This window comes from Porites lutea, chromosome 2 (genome assembly GCF_958299795.1).
Source record: "Porites lutea chromosome 2, jaPorLute2.1, whole genome shotgun sequence".
Lineage (NCBI taxonomy): Eukaryota > Metazoa > Cnidaria > Anthozoa > Scleractinia > Poritidae > Porites > Porites lutea.
In genome coordinates, this window is record NC_133202.1 from 29,675,938 (window position 1) to 29,693,853 (window position 17,916).

The 17,916-nt window shown below is 39.2% G+C and overlaps 1 protein-coding gene across 2 annotated transcripts; it reads right to left on the minus strand.

Annotated features, from left to right (window-relative positions):
- Positions 1-3,336: 3,336 nt before the first annotated feature.
- LOC140928250 (uncharacterized) lies at positions 3,337-11,251 on the minus strand. Of its 2 annotated transcripts, XM_073377978.1 has the most exons (5): positions 11,085-11,251; positions 10,395-10,476; positions 5,974-6,036; positions 4,982-5,272; positions 3,337-4,297 (listed from the first exon to the last, which is right to left on the minus strand). In XM_073377978.1, exons 3-5 carry the CDS (start codon positions 6,031-6,033, stop codon positions 3,938-3,940), a joined length of 711 nt encoding a protein of 236 aa, XP_073234079.1. In that variant the 5' UTR covers positions 6,034-6,036; positions 10,395-10,476; positions 11,085-11,251; the 3' UTR covers positions 3,337-3,937. The 2 variants fall into 2 exon arrangements, with proteins under 2 accessions (XP_073234079.1, XP_073234078.1); XM_073377977.1 differs by lacking the exons at positions 10,395-10,476; positions 11,085-11,251 and adding an exon at positions 10,230-10,362.
- Positions 11,252-17,916: the final 6,665 nt, after the last annotated feature.

Below are 17,916 nucleotides of genomic sequence, written 5' to 3' on the forward strand. Positions count from 1 at the left end.
GTGAACTCCCTAACTACGGTGATTTACACAACGCATCTTATAGTTAAATACACATGTACAATTATTCTATTCAGTATATACAGTATTAAATACCTTTGTAAACACAACAAACAATTTTAAGACAGATATAAAATAAGAGGTTTATCAGTTTGAAATTGTTATAAATTGAGGAGCCGTTTGCTGCTTTAGTAGAAAATTCTGTGTCGTAAAGTACGTTGTCCTTTTGACGTTGACATCAGAAATATGTTCCATCGATGGATCAGATATAAACCCGTTATAATTATTTGTTTTGGTTTTGGCTGTGTGTATTTCAGGTTGGTTACTCACTGCTGGCCAAATCAAAATATCCTCTGATAAGCAATTGAACAAGAAACTCCAACTTAAGATACGATCTACTAATCTATTACTGGTGGCCTGTCACAAACGCTAACTGGTGTGTGTGCAAAACGTAATTAATTATGCAACGCCCTATATATAATCTGACAGTTTGTTTGAGAAACAAATGTTCCATTGGTAAGTTGAGGGCGTTAAGAATTATTCCCCTGATAGATTCGCTTCTCGCGTAGTATGCGTCAATTGTTTCACTTGTTTCTTTATTGCTGTTTTATGAAAGCGTCTGGTCGACCTTTTGAAAGCACACTTACCAACTGGGTAAGATTACCCAACGCCACCGCATTGGGGTGCGACGGAAACATGCTCTCGCTGTCCTGCGGGGGACAGGAAGAAGGACTTAAAATTAATTCTGCATTCTGGGGAAGGGACGATCTCAAGACTTGTCTTCCTGACAAACCTTCGGCGATGAATGTCAAGTTATGTGCACCGACTCAGCCTTATTATGCTCTGGCGAAATTGCGGTCCTCGTGTGAGAAGCAGCCATTTTGTAATATACCCGTGTCCGACCTGTTTTTTGAGCGCCCATTTTGCCCGGGTGTGGCGAAGTTTCTAAAAGTTGTGTATGACTGTAGGGTGATGAGTGGAATGGGCGCTAGATAGTTCAAAAGTTAAAGGGAAATCTCAACACTTGTCTCCAAAGAAAAATATCTTCACAGAATACATGAGTGCCTACTGGTTGGTTGCTTTTCTAAGAAATTGAGGGGAAAGAAGTTTTTGTTTTAGAAAGACTGTTACACTTGACTATTTGAGGCTATTTGGTGCCTAATCGACCGTGGAAGATTTTACCCAAGAAAAGAGCCAGTTTTAGTACGGTCGTATTAGTTTTGAAGAACCTTCTCTACCAACATACAAAACCATGATAGATGTAATGTAGAAAGACTAGCCTGTGTTTCACGGACGCTGAAAGTTGAACCATGTATCACAAAAAGCCACGTATGCCGGCAGAGTTGAAGCTTATGTACGCCAGGAAAGTGCCTTACACCGGCATTGTCAAATAACGCGGATAAAAACCGATTTGAAACTTGTTTAACGAGGGGTAGATACTCTGACAAGCAGTAGGCTTTCTTTACTTCAGTGACTGTGTTTTTATTCAAGCCAACCTTCCAGTAAACGTTCCTTAGATGTTATATTAGGATTCGACACACCCATGGTCAGTTCAACTGTTTGTGACCCAGGCGAAATAAGTGGAATCGTGGTATATTATTATTCCGTGATTATTGGACATATTCAAGCACTAACCATCCCAATCACCTCTCGGCTGTGTTTTGTCAGGGCGTGTACATTTAGATAGTGTTTACTAGATGATGATTGAAAGATAAGGAGGGGTACTTTCTGACTCGCTTCTTAGCTGCATATCGACCAGATATCGTAGAGGAGACATTGGATCAGTGTTCATCAATAACGTATTAACCGACTATCGTAGTGTTTATGTTGAACCTCATTGCAGTGCTTGATAAGGACTTAGAGTAAGCCGTAGGAATGTCGCGATTTATATCTCGAGTGATTATCGTGAAACAAGCATTATTATTTAAAACTGAATCATAAATAATGAAATTCCAGAGCTTTGATGGGCTTGGCCATGATCATGGTTTATGAGCCATTCTACCATGCTCTCCAAATATGGTAACTGTACGCGTTTCCTCAAAATTAAAAACAAGCTGAGAATCGGTTGTTTTTACAAATAAAGTCGGGAAGAATTCTCGATATTTTGTGGGCGTGTTTAATAAAACAATTATTCCACTCGCGCTTGTTGGATATGAGATGATTATAGGCAACTCATATCCAACGCGCACTCGTGGAATAATTGTTAATTATATTTTATTAAATGTCGTGTCCGGGCGTCATGTTATTTTTTATGGATATTATCCTCAATTCCTTTTCTTTCTTCGTATGCTTAATATGCGGCGAGGCCCTCAAGGCTGTGTATGCCTCTCCCAAGTCATGATGTCAATAGTGTGATTTGCTCTCATAATTTATCATTTTTCATTTCATGCTTCTCTTTTTACCCAACTTATATATTGTTTATTGTGAATTTTGTTTTGTTACTTCAAAAAGCTAACAATACAGTGTGTGAAGAGAGTATAGTACGCATGGCCCTTCCTTTTTATAAGTTTTAATTTCTACCCTTTTCCCTACCGAACATGAGATATCCTGTTTCTGTTTACGATACGGGTAGTAGAACAGGTCTACCTTGTGTTGTTATAAAAGGGGACCATGGTTTCCCAACTGTGATATTGGCATTATCACTCCACCCGGTATCCAAGGTAAGGGGCAGACTTCTGTATATAACTCAAAAGTGACGTTATGATATACCGTTTCTGTCAACAGGCACGAGTAGGTTAGCATGTTCGCCACCTAGTTATACAAAAGGCGACCATGATTTCCCAGATGTGATAATGGCATCAACGTTCTACCTGGTAGCCTAGCCGTTTCTCCGGGATAAGAGGCAATCTACCCGTAATTACGGCTACGCCCACGGGTATTTACCCGTACCCCTACACGGTAACGGTGTATCTTAAGGTCCCTAATTACTCGTAAGTACTCATACACCGGTAGACACACAAAGTCCAAAGTCGCATATTTTGGCCATATTGATGGAGCATCCTGCTGCCATCTGAACAGATCTGTTTTAGGGCAAGAGAAAGGAGGACACTCTGGATTTAACTATGTGGACAATATTGCCAAATGGTGTTATCGGGCCACTGGCCGGGGGTATAGTGTTTTAAAGCGAAAAAAAGATTCCAAGTGAAAAAGCTAATCAAGAGTGCCACTAGGGCAGTGCGGCTCAAGATATTAGATTAGGAGATTGTGATTATGAGATATTGAGACAAACGGCATACTTCTAAATCCCCTATTTCGGACTGACCGCTGATGCCTTTAAGAATCACCAACTAACTCAACTCCGTTGTGCACCAATACTCTTATTAAGTTACACACGGTAAGTTTGAAAAGACCATAAAGCTTTACTGTCACAAACTTAAGACGTTGCGTTTATGGTACTAGGTCACCTACATTGACAAATGCTACTAACTCGGGCATACCGTACTTCATTTACATTAGCATCTGTAAGACCCCTTAAATAGTTTGACATGAAAGTTAACTTTTTGAGTCAAGAGATTACTAAAAAATAGCGTGCACTCAGTAATCCTTGTAATTACCGGTGGTTTTTACAACAGCTTTTTCTCAAAATAAGGGAAACACTTTAGAAATATTACTATATACACCTTCGAAGTAAATAACAAAGTGGAGCATGAAAGACCATGAAATGAATCTTCCTAGATTAATAAAATGCTCTAATTGTTGTTTTCCTTGGAATTGTGAACAGAATGGTCAAATGCAGAGTTTGTTCCTCCCCAAATTGTATTTCACCGACTAACATGACTTCTTTTTCCTGCTTCGAAATTTTCCAAGCCCTGCTTCAGAAATTTGTAACACATTATACATTCTGTAACTGGCATTGAGAGTGCTGAACAGTATTAGCCGGTGAAAAACGTTTATATTGTTTTCTCGTCATGCTGATCGATCCAGTTAATAGCTAATAAGATTAGCCGCTGATTTTTGATCTTTGAATGGCTGCTTTGACTCGTGATTCACTAGGTAGGCACTCGTAGTTCACTCGCAGATACTTGTAGACCTGCCCACAGTCAGTCTTGTCAAAGAAGGTCGAAGTTGCAGCTAGTTCACAAGCTTGTTCGTCTTTACACTGTCCTTCCACTTTGGTCATTGTGTTGGACTCGTCTTGAGGGCACATTTCTGCGGTGCTGAGTCCGTGTTGGACGCCATTTGTGTTACAGGTGGCGGCGTCATCACGGCCCCAGAAGGCAGAATTAATTTTGATAACTCTATATTGTGGACATTCGATCCATTCCTTCTCTCCTTCACACGTGATGGTTTCCTGAGCCCCCTGGAATAAACAAAAATACGTCGTTTTTTGCGCTTATTTTGGAAAGCAGAGTTAAAAGGCAAAATACAGCGAAAAACCGGCACTTATTATATGTACTGTGAAAATCTGTTGTTTCAATGTACCAAACGTGCAAAGTCGGCTGTCGTCGATTATGTTTTTGTCGCATGTGCCTAAAATGACCACAATTCTCTGGAAGTGTTAGAAGTAAATAAAGCACTTATTTATACAGGATAAGATTTCAGCAACGCTGATGTGGTCAAGACTTTTTATGAGAAAGAAATTATAGACTGGAACGTATAAAAATATTTGCTTCGAGATATATCAGCCAAATCACCTGGCTACTATGTAACCTTGCTTTCACTTTCGACTCATGAAAGCCAAGCGATTTGCCTGAAATGTCTTGAAGCAAATATTTCTATAAGTTTCAGTTTTTAATTTCTTTTTCATTGACGTCAACGGAACGTGAAATGAACTTTTTCGCTTCGAGACTTTTTATGTTTTCCATCTAGTGTTCATAGCATTCAAGCTACACTGAAAATCCACTGGGTGTTACTTACCACTGTTACGTTTTTCTTAAGGACTCTTATTATCATTGAATAGAAGACCCTTTAAAGGCCGATCCCAACTGTGTAAACACGGATCACTGAGATTCAAATCTACTACGTCACAGCCTCAATTACTTACTGATGCTGCAGCCCCCCCGAGACCTGGTGGACCAGGTGGCCCCGGAGGACCCGGTGGTCCTGGAATGCCCCCACGGGTATAAGCGTCGCCGCTTCCACTTCCACTACCTCCGCCTCCGTAGTAAGCAGGAGGTCCTGGTGGTCCGGGTGGACCCGGAGGTCCCATTAAGCCACCTTGCCCATTGACGAAAAATCCCACTGGTAATTTCTGGTTCCAGTAATAACTCAGAATATTTTCTTCTTCAGAGTTTCTCTTTATTAGACGTGGCTTTCTCGGTACAACTGAACAGTGCTGGGAAAAGAGGAAATTTTGTCTTATTGTTACTTTCATTTAGCTTAAGTTATATATATTTATTTTTTGTTAATATCCAATTTCTTAGTTGCAGAGATACTCTAGGCAAATCTAGGCTTCCAGTTATCTTCTTACTCGACAGTTTCAAGATTTTCTAATGTCTTGGTAATCATATTTGGGCATTCTGGGTATCACTGGTATCAGGGCCAAGTTTGATAATCAAAATCCGGTGGCCAGACCAAAGTCCGTGGATCAGTTTTAAGTCAATCAAGGTAGAGTTGATAATTAGCACACCAAAAAGAAAAGTCATGAGTAGAATTAGGGCACTTTTTGTGAATTTGGCAATATGAATATAGGCATTGTAATGGTCCGATAATTATTTTCGTTAAGTTAACAACAATTTCGACCCAGTACGGCTGTATATGACTGGATTAATCTGGTTTCATTCAATCATCATATTGAATTGTCGCTAAATTCGGTACTTTCGAGATTTGAAAGTCATAACTAAAAATTTTTGCTGTATTGTTATAACATTGTTGCCACAGGACTATTGGACGATCCCAACGGTACATATTACAAAATACGTTAAATCGAAAGGGCCCTTGATGTTTACAAAGTGTTTAAGTGGACTGAGTGAAGGCGAAATACCAGGAAATAAACCCATTGTATAGTGTTCACAAACAGAACAAAATGCAACTTACCGCTAATATAAATAAGGCCAGGCCAACAGCCAGCCTCAGCAGGCTTGTATCAGCCTTCATTGCCTAAAGAAAACAAGAAAACACACAGGGAGAATTTGGTCAGTCGCTCCCAGTTAAATCACTTTTCTCCAATGGCGCGTGACTGGTACCAGTACAGCTATCCTGGGAAGTAGTGATATCATCAGTAATCAGCTCAATCAGCGCGCCTCATCAGAGCTTTTCGGTAACCTCTGATTTTTTTCATTCTCAGGTACCAGGATTTTGATTTCCTAGTTTAAACAAGAAAATTTTCTAAGCTAGACAAAGTTGGTTGTAGGTTGTCCCTACACGTATAGAATTGGATCGATTTAGAGTTTTTTCCCGCATCGGTTATAAACAAGTCACCCATTAAATCTACTCCTCCCCTTTACCTTTCACCTGTGCACAGTTAAAGATCTCAAACTAAGATTAAACACTTCTCAAAGTAACAGAACGTTAGCTTATATTTAATTGGTGGTTCATTTTGAATCGAATCCATTTATAGGTAGTCGATATCTCGACTTGAGGCAGAGAGAATTGACATGAGAGAGACAACTTTAGACTACAATGTCTATTAGGCTGGCATTACAAATTCTTACCACAGCCTTTGAAATTCATAAGTTTTTTCGGGGATATTAATCTTATCAGCACTTAAATTAAAAACATAAGTGGCGATTCTCTTTCCTAAGTGTAGATCGATTTATGCTGGAAGAACCCCGATTCAATTTGCTCACAACGGTTTTTAAGGCCTGATACTTTTGACCTCCCCTTCCTCTAACGTAGTGTTTTGTGACCCGCTTAAAAAAAGGAATAAACCGAGATCAGGGGCTGATTGTTCTCTCTCAATTTACTTAAAAGTATTTACTTAATATGACGCCCGAAGAGCACTTTCAGAAGAGCTACATTTCTCTTCAATTAGAAGCAAATGGTGCTAATAAGATACAGCATCAACAAAGCACGTATGATTTTTCTCGTGCGAACAAAATGTGAACGCAAAGATTAAAATATGGCTTCTTCTTTGGACAGTTACGGTCCTCAAAACCATTTTGCAAAGCCTTATTAAATGTAGACAGATAGAAGACACGATTATTATCACTGTTACTTCAACAGCCGAAGTTGGCTTCTTCAATGAAGCCTTCATTTCCCAGTTTTTTGTTTAAGAATACCAAACGCCAAATCATTGGGCAGTCAATCATTTTTTGGTTTCTCATGCACATTCTACAATATCAGCCGCAAAGCAATACAGTTGGATATCTCTAAACAACTAATGTCACTATTTCTGGCAATAATGTTCGATAATCATTGCCGTTTTTTGAGGCTTACAAACAGTCTCGGGGAATTACGGTTGAAATGTAGATGGAACACGACTCAGTTATCGAATCGTTTCAGCTTAACAAAAATTCACAGAAGCCGATCCCTCAGAGAGAATACATGCAACGCTGCTGACAATCGGTGAAAGTAAATAGAAAACGGCTTCTTGGCTCGGAGAACTTGCTGTAATGGCCTATACAGGTATATGGTATGGTATACAAAGGGTTTGGACCTCGAGGTGAAGCTGCCTCGTATGAAGTATATTGAGTACCTCCCCCGGCTAGGGGTTTTTTGGCTCGTTCCAGCAAATTACTGTAATTTGATAGAAATTTTTTTGATTATTTTATTTTTCGTGTTAGGTGTCCCCGATTAGTAGACTACGTGTAGCCAGCTAGAAGATTGACACATTGATAAAGATTTTCATTCATTCATTCATTCATTTCATCACAGCCGTTGTTATTATTTCATTGTAAACGACACTTACTGTTAAAAGACAGATAAGAGTAAGGCGCAATAAAGGTTTACTATTACTGTTTACAAAGGTTGCCCTCTTTTCCAAGTGGGAATCAGTGTTCCAATTCAAACAGAATTTCTCCCGTTTCTTCAAAACTAACTTTCATACCAGGTTTTTACGGCCATTTTTCGGTAAATGGAAACTGTGTAAATTAACGGTAAACAACGAGTTCTGAATTTTCTTTACAATTTGCCTGAACGGTTAACCGATCGGATACCCGAGGTAAATATTAAACAACCTTGAATTGAATGGACCAGTTGATGAAAACCACATACAATGCTTGCAGACGATCGAAAGAACCAATCAAATCTCCAACCACAGATGCAGGTATTTGATACCAAGGGCGAAAAGAACACGTTTTAGCAACGTTAAGGAACGAAGTAACGATTGAATTTGTGTTTACCTTGATTTCTCAGCCAATCACGATTTGTAGAATTACAAGACAATGGCGAAAGAAAATTGTTCTGGACACTCAACTGAATCTGAAAAGGAGATTATTTCCTAATTCATCACCGTCTTAGCACTTTCCCGAAAGAAATGCCTTCATTATTACAAAAGAAGCGCTCCGATACAGGAGTGTAGTTACATAGTTATGAAAATGATAGTTTTTCGAGCTGCACGTAATTCTGGATACACCCCAATAAGAATTGAATCAGTTTCTAGCCAGTTAATTTGTTTGAACCTTTTGCAGTCAAAGTGTGGTCAATGCCCTTGAAATGCTAAACTATCTTTATTTAGATGAAGGTAAAGTTTCAAGAATTGATAAACTTTTGGCCCTCTAAGCGTTTTTGCAGAAAGGCCCTGCTTCTACTGCAAAAGAGATTGAAATTCAATCAGAAAAACTGACCTAAATCTCTATATGTTGGATTGTCGAAAACGTAGACTAACCACTTTTCTAGTCAATTAATCCTCTTTGAGATATAATGAACCGTGGTGAAACGAAATAGCAGGTAGTTTGAAAACAAGAACAACGGGTTACAACAGTCCACTCTTATCTGATCTTAAACAAGGAGCTTGACGAACTTAACCACTAAGGTATTGGGGACATTGTAATTGGCAGTTCGTAGAAAGTGAGGGGATATGCAATTTAACTTTGTCATTAAAATTTTTAAGCACAATGACTTGCAGCAGTAGCATAAAAACAGAGAATTGGCTTCTTAGATTTCATCAAAAGCGTAGACACCATCAATGAAATGACAGACAATTTTTGTCTGGTAGGCTCCCGTAACTGCAAGAACGTTTTCAGATAAAAATAAATAATAACAGGACCAATTGGAGTTGATTCGCTTAGCTGCACCAATGCATAGGTTTCAGCAGTGTACAGGATTCCTGATTCCAATACAAGCGTCTCCAGTTTCCTCTCTATTAACAATCAATTATCTGTGATAGAACATCTCTCGTGAATTATTGTACAGTTCAGAGGACTATCGCTCAGCACGTCACTAGTTCCACCTTTTAAAGCGCAAAGGTCTACGGGTCGGTGCAAAAAAAATTGTCTTAACAGGTTCCACTCCGACGAGACTAAAAATAACCATGCTAAGCCTTTCACGCCTTCGAGAGGAGAAGCGATTGCCACCAATACTAAGCCAAAAAAACTGGGAGGAGCGGAGCGAAAAACTCGTGTTTACTTCAACCTCCTGCGTATGTGTAATTTCCAAGATTGGTCTACGCCCCATGATTTCCACAGCCTGATGTTAACCGGTGTCATGATCACAAAATTGATTCTCCGGTCATAACTCTTACGGTTCAGTTAACTGATTTGTGCGCAAGAAAAAAAAGTAATAACGTTTATCTAGTCCGTCGCAAAACATAAGGAAAGTATTTTTTAGCTGTTTGATACTGGCTGTTTTTACTACTATTTAACGAAAACAAATGTGTAATGTTATAATATTAATCTTAGTCATCACTATAGTTTGATATTGTCTACTTATGTTTCCTGGGCAAGTTTATCTTTCTTTAAACAACAATAATATGGAGGGAAAATAAAAAACGCCAGCGTGCTAAAATCTGAATTAACGATTAAGCCATCCAACGCTGTACGAAGTTAAAAGATAGGCTCTTATCGAAAGGTCAAAACATTGGGAAAGTTTACATGAAAAATCGAACGCTGTTTGTAAGGTCGACCTGGCAGTGGAATTTTTTTGAATCATTTTTTCAGCACTATCGACTTTATCTTATAAAGAGGAACATATGGCCTTAAAATCTTAGAGAAATAAATTCTAGTGAAATAGCAAAAAGTATCTGATTTTTTTCAATGGTGGAATTCACGTTATCTCAACGAAACGAATACCGTTTCGCTTCAATGAACCCCAGGGTTGTTTCATCTTCTCCCTCAAACCCCCAGTGTTAGAAAATGAAATGAGATAATTTATGCAGTTCAACGAATCCAAATGTGATTTTCAAAATCTCTTACCTCTGGTCAAAATCCACGGCCAAGAAATCCGAGGAAAAGAAATAAAAGTTTTCCAAAATGGACTCTGTTAAGCCTGTCCAATTTGGTCACCGTTCTCGTCCCAGATGTTAGGTAATGAGACTACACGTTATTACGTCATGCGTCAAGCGCGTAACATTTACCTACCCGCCAAAAATGAAGCCACTGAGCGTGCGCATCTGGCACCAGTTCGACTTTTACGCTGGGTGATTTTTCAATGATTCAGTCACTGTCAATAAACAAAACAAGTTATAGTTGGAAGTTTGTCAAAAACAGGGAAGTTATGTCAGATAAACGCCAAGAAGTTTGCTTTTTAAGTCTTGCTTTCACTTATGTTTGAAGACTTTTTCTACCTTTGAATGTCAAAATCAAAGGCTGAGGTGACTAACTAAGAAAACATGATTACCCTGTTATTAAAATAGCTGCAATCAGATCACATCACTTGAAAATCAAATAGGTGGTAAATATTTCGTTCAATTTACCTCCAGACGCTTATTTATTTAACCGACGAAGAAGGTTTTCAAACTAAACGCAGATAGTATTGATTCTCTAATTTTAACAAAAGTGCAGTTCTAACCCTTACATTTGAAACAAATTTTTTTGGAAGTTACCGAAGTGAATCTGTTTGGTAATAAAGAAAAAATTGAAATATTGTCAGAAAGCTCACTGGTCTTCCCTGCAATTCAAAATACTCTTGCTCCCAAATAAACGTTATTTAATTCTAACAGCGACGGTAATCCTTTTTAAGAGACTTGATGAGAACGTTAGCCTTCCTAGCGAAAATATTCTAACCTTAGCTGAATCTGTGTATGAAAATTGTCCATTTACGAATCTCACCTTTATATCACTCATCGGCGGACAAATAAGCTTCTGTATCACTCAGCTACAAAGAGAAAATAATTCTCACTGTTTCCACGCAAGACAGGCCTTGTGTTTTGTATGTACTGTAGCTGTCTTGAACCACAAAGTGTTATTTAAACCTCAACACGCTTGAAAAACCTGGCCAGTATTGTTGATGTCATGGTTGGGAAAAATTCACTGAACCAAAGAAACACTAGAGTGCATATGTTTGGTTAGACTCGCTCAAGCAAGTCAGCGTAAACTAAACTGTGGGTTTATTTGTATCATCTCTCGACGTTCGACGTAACAGAAACAGCAGGGTCTCTCGTTCAACCATTAACAAACTGACCTGGCGGGTCTATGTAATTCAGCTAGCCAAAACACAAAAGGGGTACCGTCTGGTTGAACACTAAAAAGGCGAAAACTTGCTAATAAGTTATTACCTAGATGAAACGTGCCTAGGATGTTGTAGTACTAATGTTTCTTTGGGTTAGTAAAGCTAAAACGCTGTTTACGCGAATGTGTGCGTGAACCATCACCACCTGCGATAACAGAAAACGCTGCGATAAGAGAAAACGCCCCTCTCTTAATAGAGAGTCTGCGTGGGGTTAGCTAAGAATTGTCTAAACATATAACTGTCCACTGCGAAATGGCTCTTCTATTTCTTGGTTAGCGTAAGATACATTATCTGACGACAAATTCTGCCCCCCCCCCCCCCCCCCACAATCCGGCAGACCGCTGGGCGACAATAGACTGGTAAATTCACAACTTTCATGTATTAATCATCAGTAGAGTAAGGAGCTAAGGAGTTTTGCCACATGAATGTTGGAGATAAAATATAAAAACAGTGTATGTGTATCATATTATAAATCTAGGGACTACCGTCTCTGAGTACATGAATCAGGGTGCCTAAGAGAGCACCCTTACTGTGTGGTTGAAGCCTAAGAGTGTGTTCGCGGCTTGGAGCTTTTTTCAGAAGTCTTCTTAAACAGTCGCATGATCGTCAGGAGGTGATGAGCTTCTCAGAAGTCTCCTTTAACAGTTGCATGCTCTTCGGGAGGTGATAAGCAACATTTTCCTTTGTCACGAAGAGACTGAATCACGCAAACGTTTTTCGGCAATCTGCGCATGTTCCTCGACACTACATGTTCAAAGGGGTGGGCACCTCTAGTGAGATTTTAATTAATACCGTTAAAAAAAAAACGTGAAAGTTAAGACGAGTCTGAAGGTGCTTAAATATTTGCTGATTACTGTGAAATGACCTGAATTATAGCTGATCACTGAAAATCCGGCACCCCATGCGAACTGTTTTTATCAGTTAACGGTCGACAAAAAAAACCGACCTCCATTCCTCCAATTTACGGTGACCTGAATAAACTAACTGTTCTTTCGGCAGCGTAAACTATTATGATGTGCTTCTTCTCTTCCTGCAAGATAGGAAGAGCAAAGAAGCTCTGTAGAAAATGATGTTAGCGTTTGGTAGGGGGCGTTCTTACCTAACGCTTGGAAATACTGGTGGTTAAGCGGGTATTAATTAGTGTTTTAGAAAGTTTCCTTTTTTTTTTTGGCTGTTATTTTGTCGTGTGATAATTAATGTTCATTGTGTTTCCAATCTTTTGCTTGTATGTCGAAAGATTTGGTGTTCTTAGTCTTCTGCATCTCCATGTCTGTTTTACCTGTTCAGTGAACATGTATGGGCATGCGTTGTTTCTAAATGAGATAATCATACGTTGTGATTATAAGAAGGAGACTTTTGACTTATTCTAACAGTTCCTATTGAATTAGTAAGCGTATCACACTGGTGCCTTGAATAGTAGGCTGCTTGAAGGTCCTTCCCTAGATGATGATAAAGATGGTTTTTATCGCGGTCGCTTTATATGCAGTTACAGTAAGTGCTACTCAGTGCCTGTAGTATTCCGTCTGGCTTACCATTTTGACCTTTTACAATCACTGTTTTAATTTCAGCTACGTGGCGTTATAATCATGGCTTCTCTCCCCGCGGTTGGGTTGATCACGTGAAAATTCATTTCGTTGTTACACGATAGTTTTCAGGGCGTAGAAAGCAAATTTACTCAAGGCAAAAGGACAAGTTTAAATTCCATGCGGAATTATTTGAATTTGTTTTTTCGCAACTAAACGAATTGAAATAGCGCTAATCAAAAACGTGTATTAGGTCGATTTATTGTTTAATTATTTAATTACTTCTTCTGGTCAGTTGATCACAATTGCAATGGCATTGGTTATCAGAACCCCATAGTGGAATCATTCATCGGTACTGAATCTTGATTTAGTTTTGAATTCGTATTATTTAAAATTCATGATTATTTCTGTTTCAACAGCTGACTCAGGCTAGAGTCACATTTTTCCAGGTAGCTTTTGCCCCACACGAAAATTGTACCGGCTAGGGCTTCTGTTCCTACATAAGAACAGTTGATTTCGGCGTGACTTCCGTAACGGAGCAAAACTGCGACGCGTCGATCTCTAAAGAGGAGAGAGACATATCGGATAGTTGTGCTTACTATACCGGATAGCTAGTAAGCAAGTTTGCCTTTTGAAACAAGAAAAGATTAGCATTATTTTTAACTGGAACTTTACATGACGACCATGACCCGTCCCATCCCCGCGATAATCGACCCCATTGAAGGGAGAATGGGACGCGCAAAGCCTTCTAGGAGTTCAGTCCTCCATTTTGTCTTTTTTTCACACAGACAGAAGCAAGAGGCATTGCCCTCGGGGGCAGCCTAATAAAAATTGTACCGTAATTTCTTGTATCGACAGACTTGATTTTGTTTCCTCTTTACCCCCTGAAAAACCACGTGACATTGCTTTTAGCCCATCAACAGGCCGTGGGACGTGCATGGGGGCGGACGTGTTTTTATGAGACTTGGCTCCGACATACAGTGATCCTGTTTGCCTTTTTGTGCCCTCGTATCCTTAAGCCCGTGCATTCTGGCGGGTATCGTAGGAAGGGTTCTATTGAGACTGTCTCTGCGTGCTATTATGAATGCAATTGTAGTTTTGATCAGCCATGCCTGGTATAGCTACTGTCAGTAAAGAAAAATCTTCTTAATTTGACTTGTTGTTCTCCTACCAGCAATGTTCTATAGTTCCACGAAAGCCCCGTCACCTTAAGAATGAACGTCAGAGCATAGTGAGCTTCTACCGCAACCAGAAATTACCCTTGGGATTTTTTGTGAATGGACGCGGATCACGGATGACACCCCGTTCGCTCATAGGTAGCGGAAGTGGAAGTGGAAGTGGGAGCGGAAGCGGAAGTGGTGATATTATTTCCCGTTTTGTGATTTCCCATGGTCATAAGAAAAGTAAAGTGTAACAAATGATGCTTGTCAGACTCATTAATATTGTTTGATCATCTTGAAGACGAACGTTTGTTAATAAACGAAGTACTTATGTTGAAGTCTAGTTTGCTTTGAGTTCTTTATTAAGGAAAACCACGTGATTCTGTAAATCGTTTGCCTCCATTTTACGACCCTTAATCTTATCTCTTCTATGATTATGTGAAGTGATTTCAGAGCAATATCAAACATTAATTTAACCATTAAACACCAAGCAAAAAAAAACAGACTATGCATTTGACCTTTAGTTACCTCCCTTCGAGTAAATGTTTCAGGGAATTGTTAGCTGTCTGTTACGTAAGATTTTGCTCACCATCAAGCTGATAAACAAGAATGAAAAGGGTAGATGGGATACAAGATTCGCATGAGGACAACAACAGATAATATAGAAAGTAATTAGTACGACTTGTTTTACAAACCTTCTCCAAAGACATTTTAGCTAGTATTTAAACTTCCGTCTATTTGAAATTAAGATTTTTATTACACGGGATTTTAAATGAAAGCGTTTGTGTGCACATGGTAATAAGGAACGTGTAATGTTTCAACTTACCGCGGGACTTAGCGCGCGGAAGAAATTTGCAGACCTTTGAAATAGCCATATCGTCTTTTCCGGTGTTTAATAGGTCTTTGCTGACCTCAAGGCACCTGAAAAAGTCGCTCGTTGTGCACATGGATTCTTGTAAAGCGACAGAAAGATAAAAAAATAAAAAAAAACGGTGTGCGCCTAAATGTCCTCTGTCTCATTTAATTTCTTCTCACCCCGGCCAGTAAAACAATTAATCAGGAACTTTGCAATAGTCTGTGAGAGAAAATCCCTTCCATAATTACCCGCAGGCCCATCTAATCCCACCTCCCCCGAACGAAATCTCTAGGGGATTGATATCTGCTTTACAGTAAATTTTCGCTGTGTGTATACCTACTTGTTAAAGGGATAGCGTCCCGATTATGCGCACGCGCTAGCGTCATCGTTTTTTTTTTCTTAACAAATTGGATCCGGTCATTATCCGTCTTCATTTAAAACTGCTCTTCTATCTTTACTACTTAAGAAGGCCTGCTTAGATCATGAAGTTCTTGCAAACTTCAGACCTGTTTCAAACCTAAAGGTGATCTCAGAAGTTATTGAAAAGGTCGTCGCAGTACGTCTTCAAAAATATTTAGAAGCTAACCAGCTAAATGAGCCGCTACAATCTGCCCATAAGCCTTTTTACAGTGGTGAAACCGCCCTTGTGCGAGTTCATAATGACATTTTGGGTGTTATTGATAAACGTCACTGTGTCATACTTCTACTGTTAGACTGGTCTGCTGCACTTTGAATCACGATATCCTCCTTACAAGATTGTACTAAATACTCTATCTCTGGCATAGCTCTTGAATGCTTTCGCTCCTACCTTACTAATCGCTCGCAATTTGCGTTAATTGAAGGATGTAGATATCACAGTCTCACGAGCTCAAGTGCGGTGTACCTCAAGGTTCTGTCCTTGGCCCGATTCTGTATGTACTCTACACAGCACCATTCTTCAATTCCGTGAAATGCGATTTCACTTTTACGCCGATGACACTCAATTATATATTTCTTTCACTACAAACAACGATATGGAATTAACCAACAGTATCATTAAGATTGAGGAATGCCTGTCCGACATTGATAAGTGGTATCCTTCTACAGACTAAAACTAAAGGCAAAGACAAGACCGCGCTTCTCTACTTATTCTCAAAGTATAATCCACAATAATCTCTACCACCGCTTTGAAACTGACAGAATAAAGCCCTCTTCACATGCAAGAAATATTGGCGCTATCTTCGATAACAGTATGTCAATGCTTCCCCATGTCAACAATGTTTGTAAATCTGCCTTTTATCATTTTCGCACCATTTCTCGCATAAAGAAAATACTTATCAACGCAAACTACTAAGATTCTTATTCTCGCCTTTGTAACCTCCAAACTTTCAATTCTCTACTACATAATGTCCCTAAAAACGTCATCAAAAAGCTTCAATCGGTGCACAAGTGCAGCTGCCAGACTGATTACACGCTCTAGGAAGTGTGATCACATCACTCCCGTCCTCTTAGATCTTCACTAGCTACTTGTTTCTGAACGAATTAAATTCAAGATTCTACTACTTACCTTCAAGGCCCTGCATTCAAGACCTAATCACCCGCGACTTACCTTCTAGATCGCTTCGGTCATCTTCTACGCTCAGTCTGAATCCTGTTAGCTTTAACCTTAAGACCTATGGATTTAGAGCATTCGCTGTCTCAGCCCCCGAACTTTGGTCGTTAGGAAGATTTATTTCATTTTATATGTGTTTTATTAAAATTTAAATTTATTTTAATTCTAATTTTTTCTCTTCGTTAAGCGCCTAGATCAGTACTGGATAGGCGCTATAAAAATGTTCTTCTTCTAATTATTGTTATTATTATTATAATTGTTTTCATTATTATTATTATTAAAAAGACAATAGAAATGTCATATTGACACGACAAGATTTCCTTCTGGACCGCACCGCCGACGGAGATTTGTTGTTTACATTCTCAAGTACATTTTAGACTTTCGAAGAAATCTTTCGTCTTCTTTAAAAATTTGGACCGCGGCTTGAAGACTTCTCTCGATTTTGTCTCTAGCTCGGCCTCCTTGCGACCTAAAAAGCTCGTTTCGCTCGCTTTTCTGCTGTGAAACTCGTGTCAGAGGTCAATTTGTGGCAAGTCTAAGCCCAGTAATATTTGCTCGCGTTCTCGCTTCAAAAGTTGGAAAGATATAAATAAAAAAGCAATCTTAACGCAAAGAAGCATCGCAAAGGTTAGTCAAAGATTATATTATGATTTCATTGCACCCGTTTCCCTAAACATTTAGTGCCTGTTGTTTGATTTTGTCCGCCGTAAGGAGGTTTTATTATAAGTTTACTAACATGTCGTTGCAACACATCATATTTCATGAAGCTTCCACAAGATATCCTCAGTCACATTCGTGTCTCAATGGTTTGTTTCTAACATAGTCTATTGTTGCTGTGCCATTTCTGCTTATTCCTTTCACGACTAACTGAGCTTGTATGGAAGCTGGCGGGAGAAATAAGCCTTCAACTGGCATTAGAACGCTCCCCTTCTCTCTTTGGTCCTCCCAACAGCAATGAAACTAACGCCAAAAACAAAACTGTTTTGCCCAAATCAAAACTTAAAGGGAACAATATATCATTGATCTGTAATTCTGAGAAGTTTTAGTATCGAACTCGGCCAAGCGCGATGCAAACGGATTTTTCAAGGTTCTCTTGCTCTCCTCGCATCTTTTGAATTCGCGACATCCTGTCAGAAAATCAAAGTTACATGCACGGTAACCGGATACTGCTCCTTTAAAGTGGTTTTATTCTTTGGGTAAAATTCAAGTTTTTAGGTTAAGTATTTATAGTGTGGCGCTGTTTTGCTACCTTGCCGTGGAGCATGCACAGTGAGTAGTGCGCACGCCCGAAAAAAAAAACGA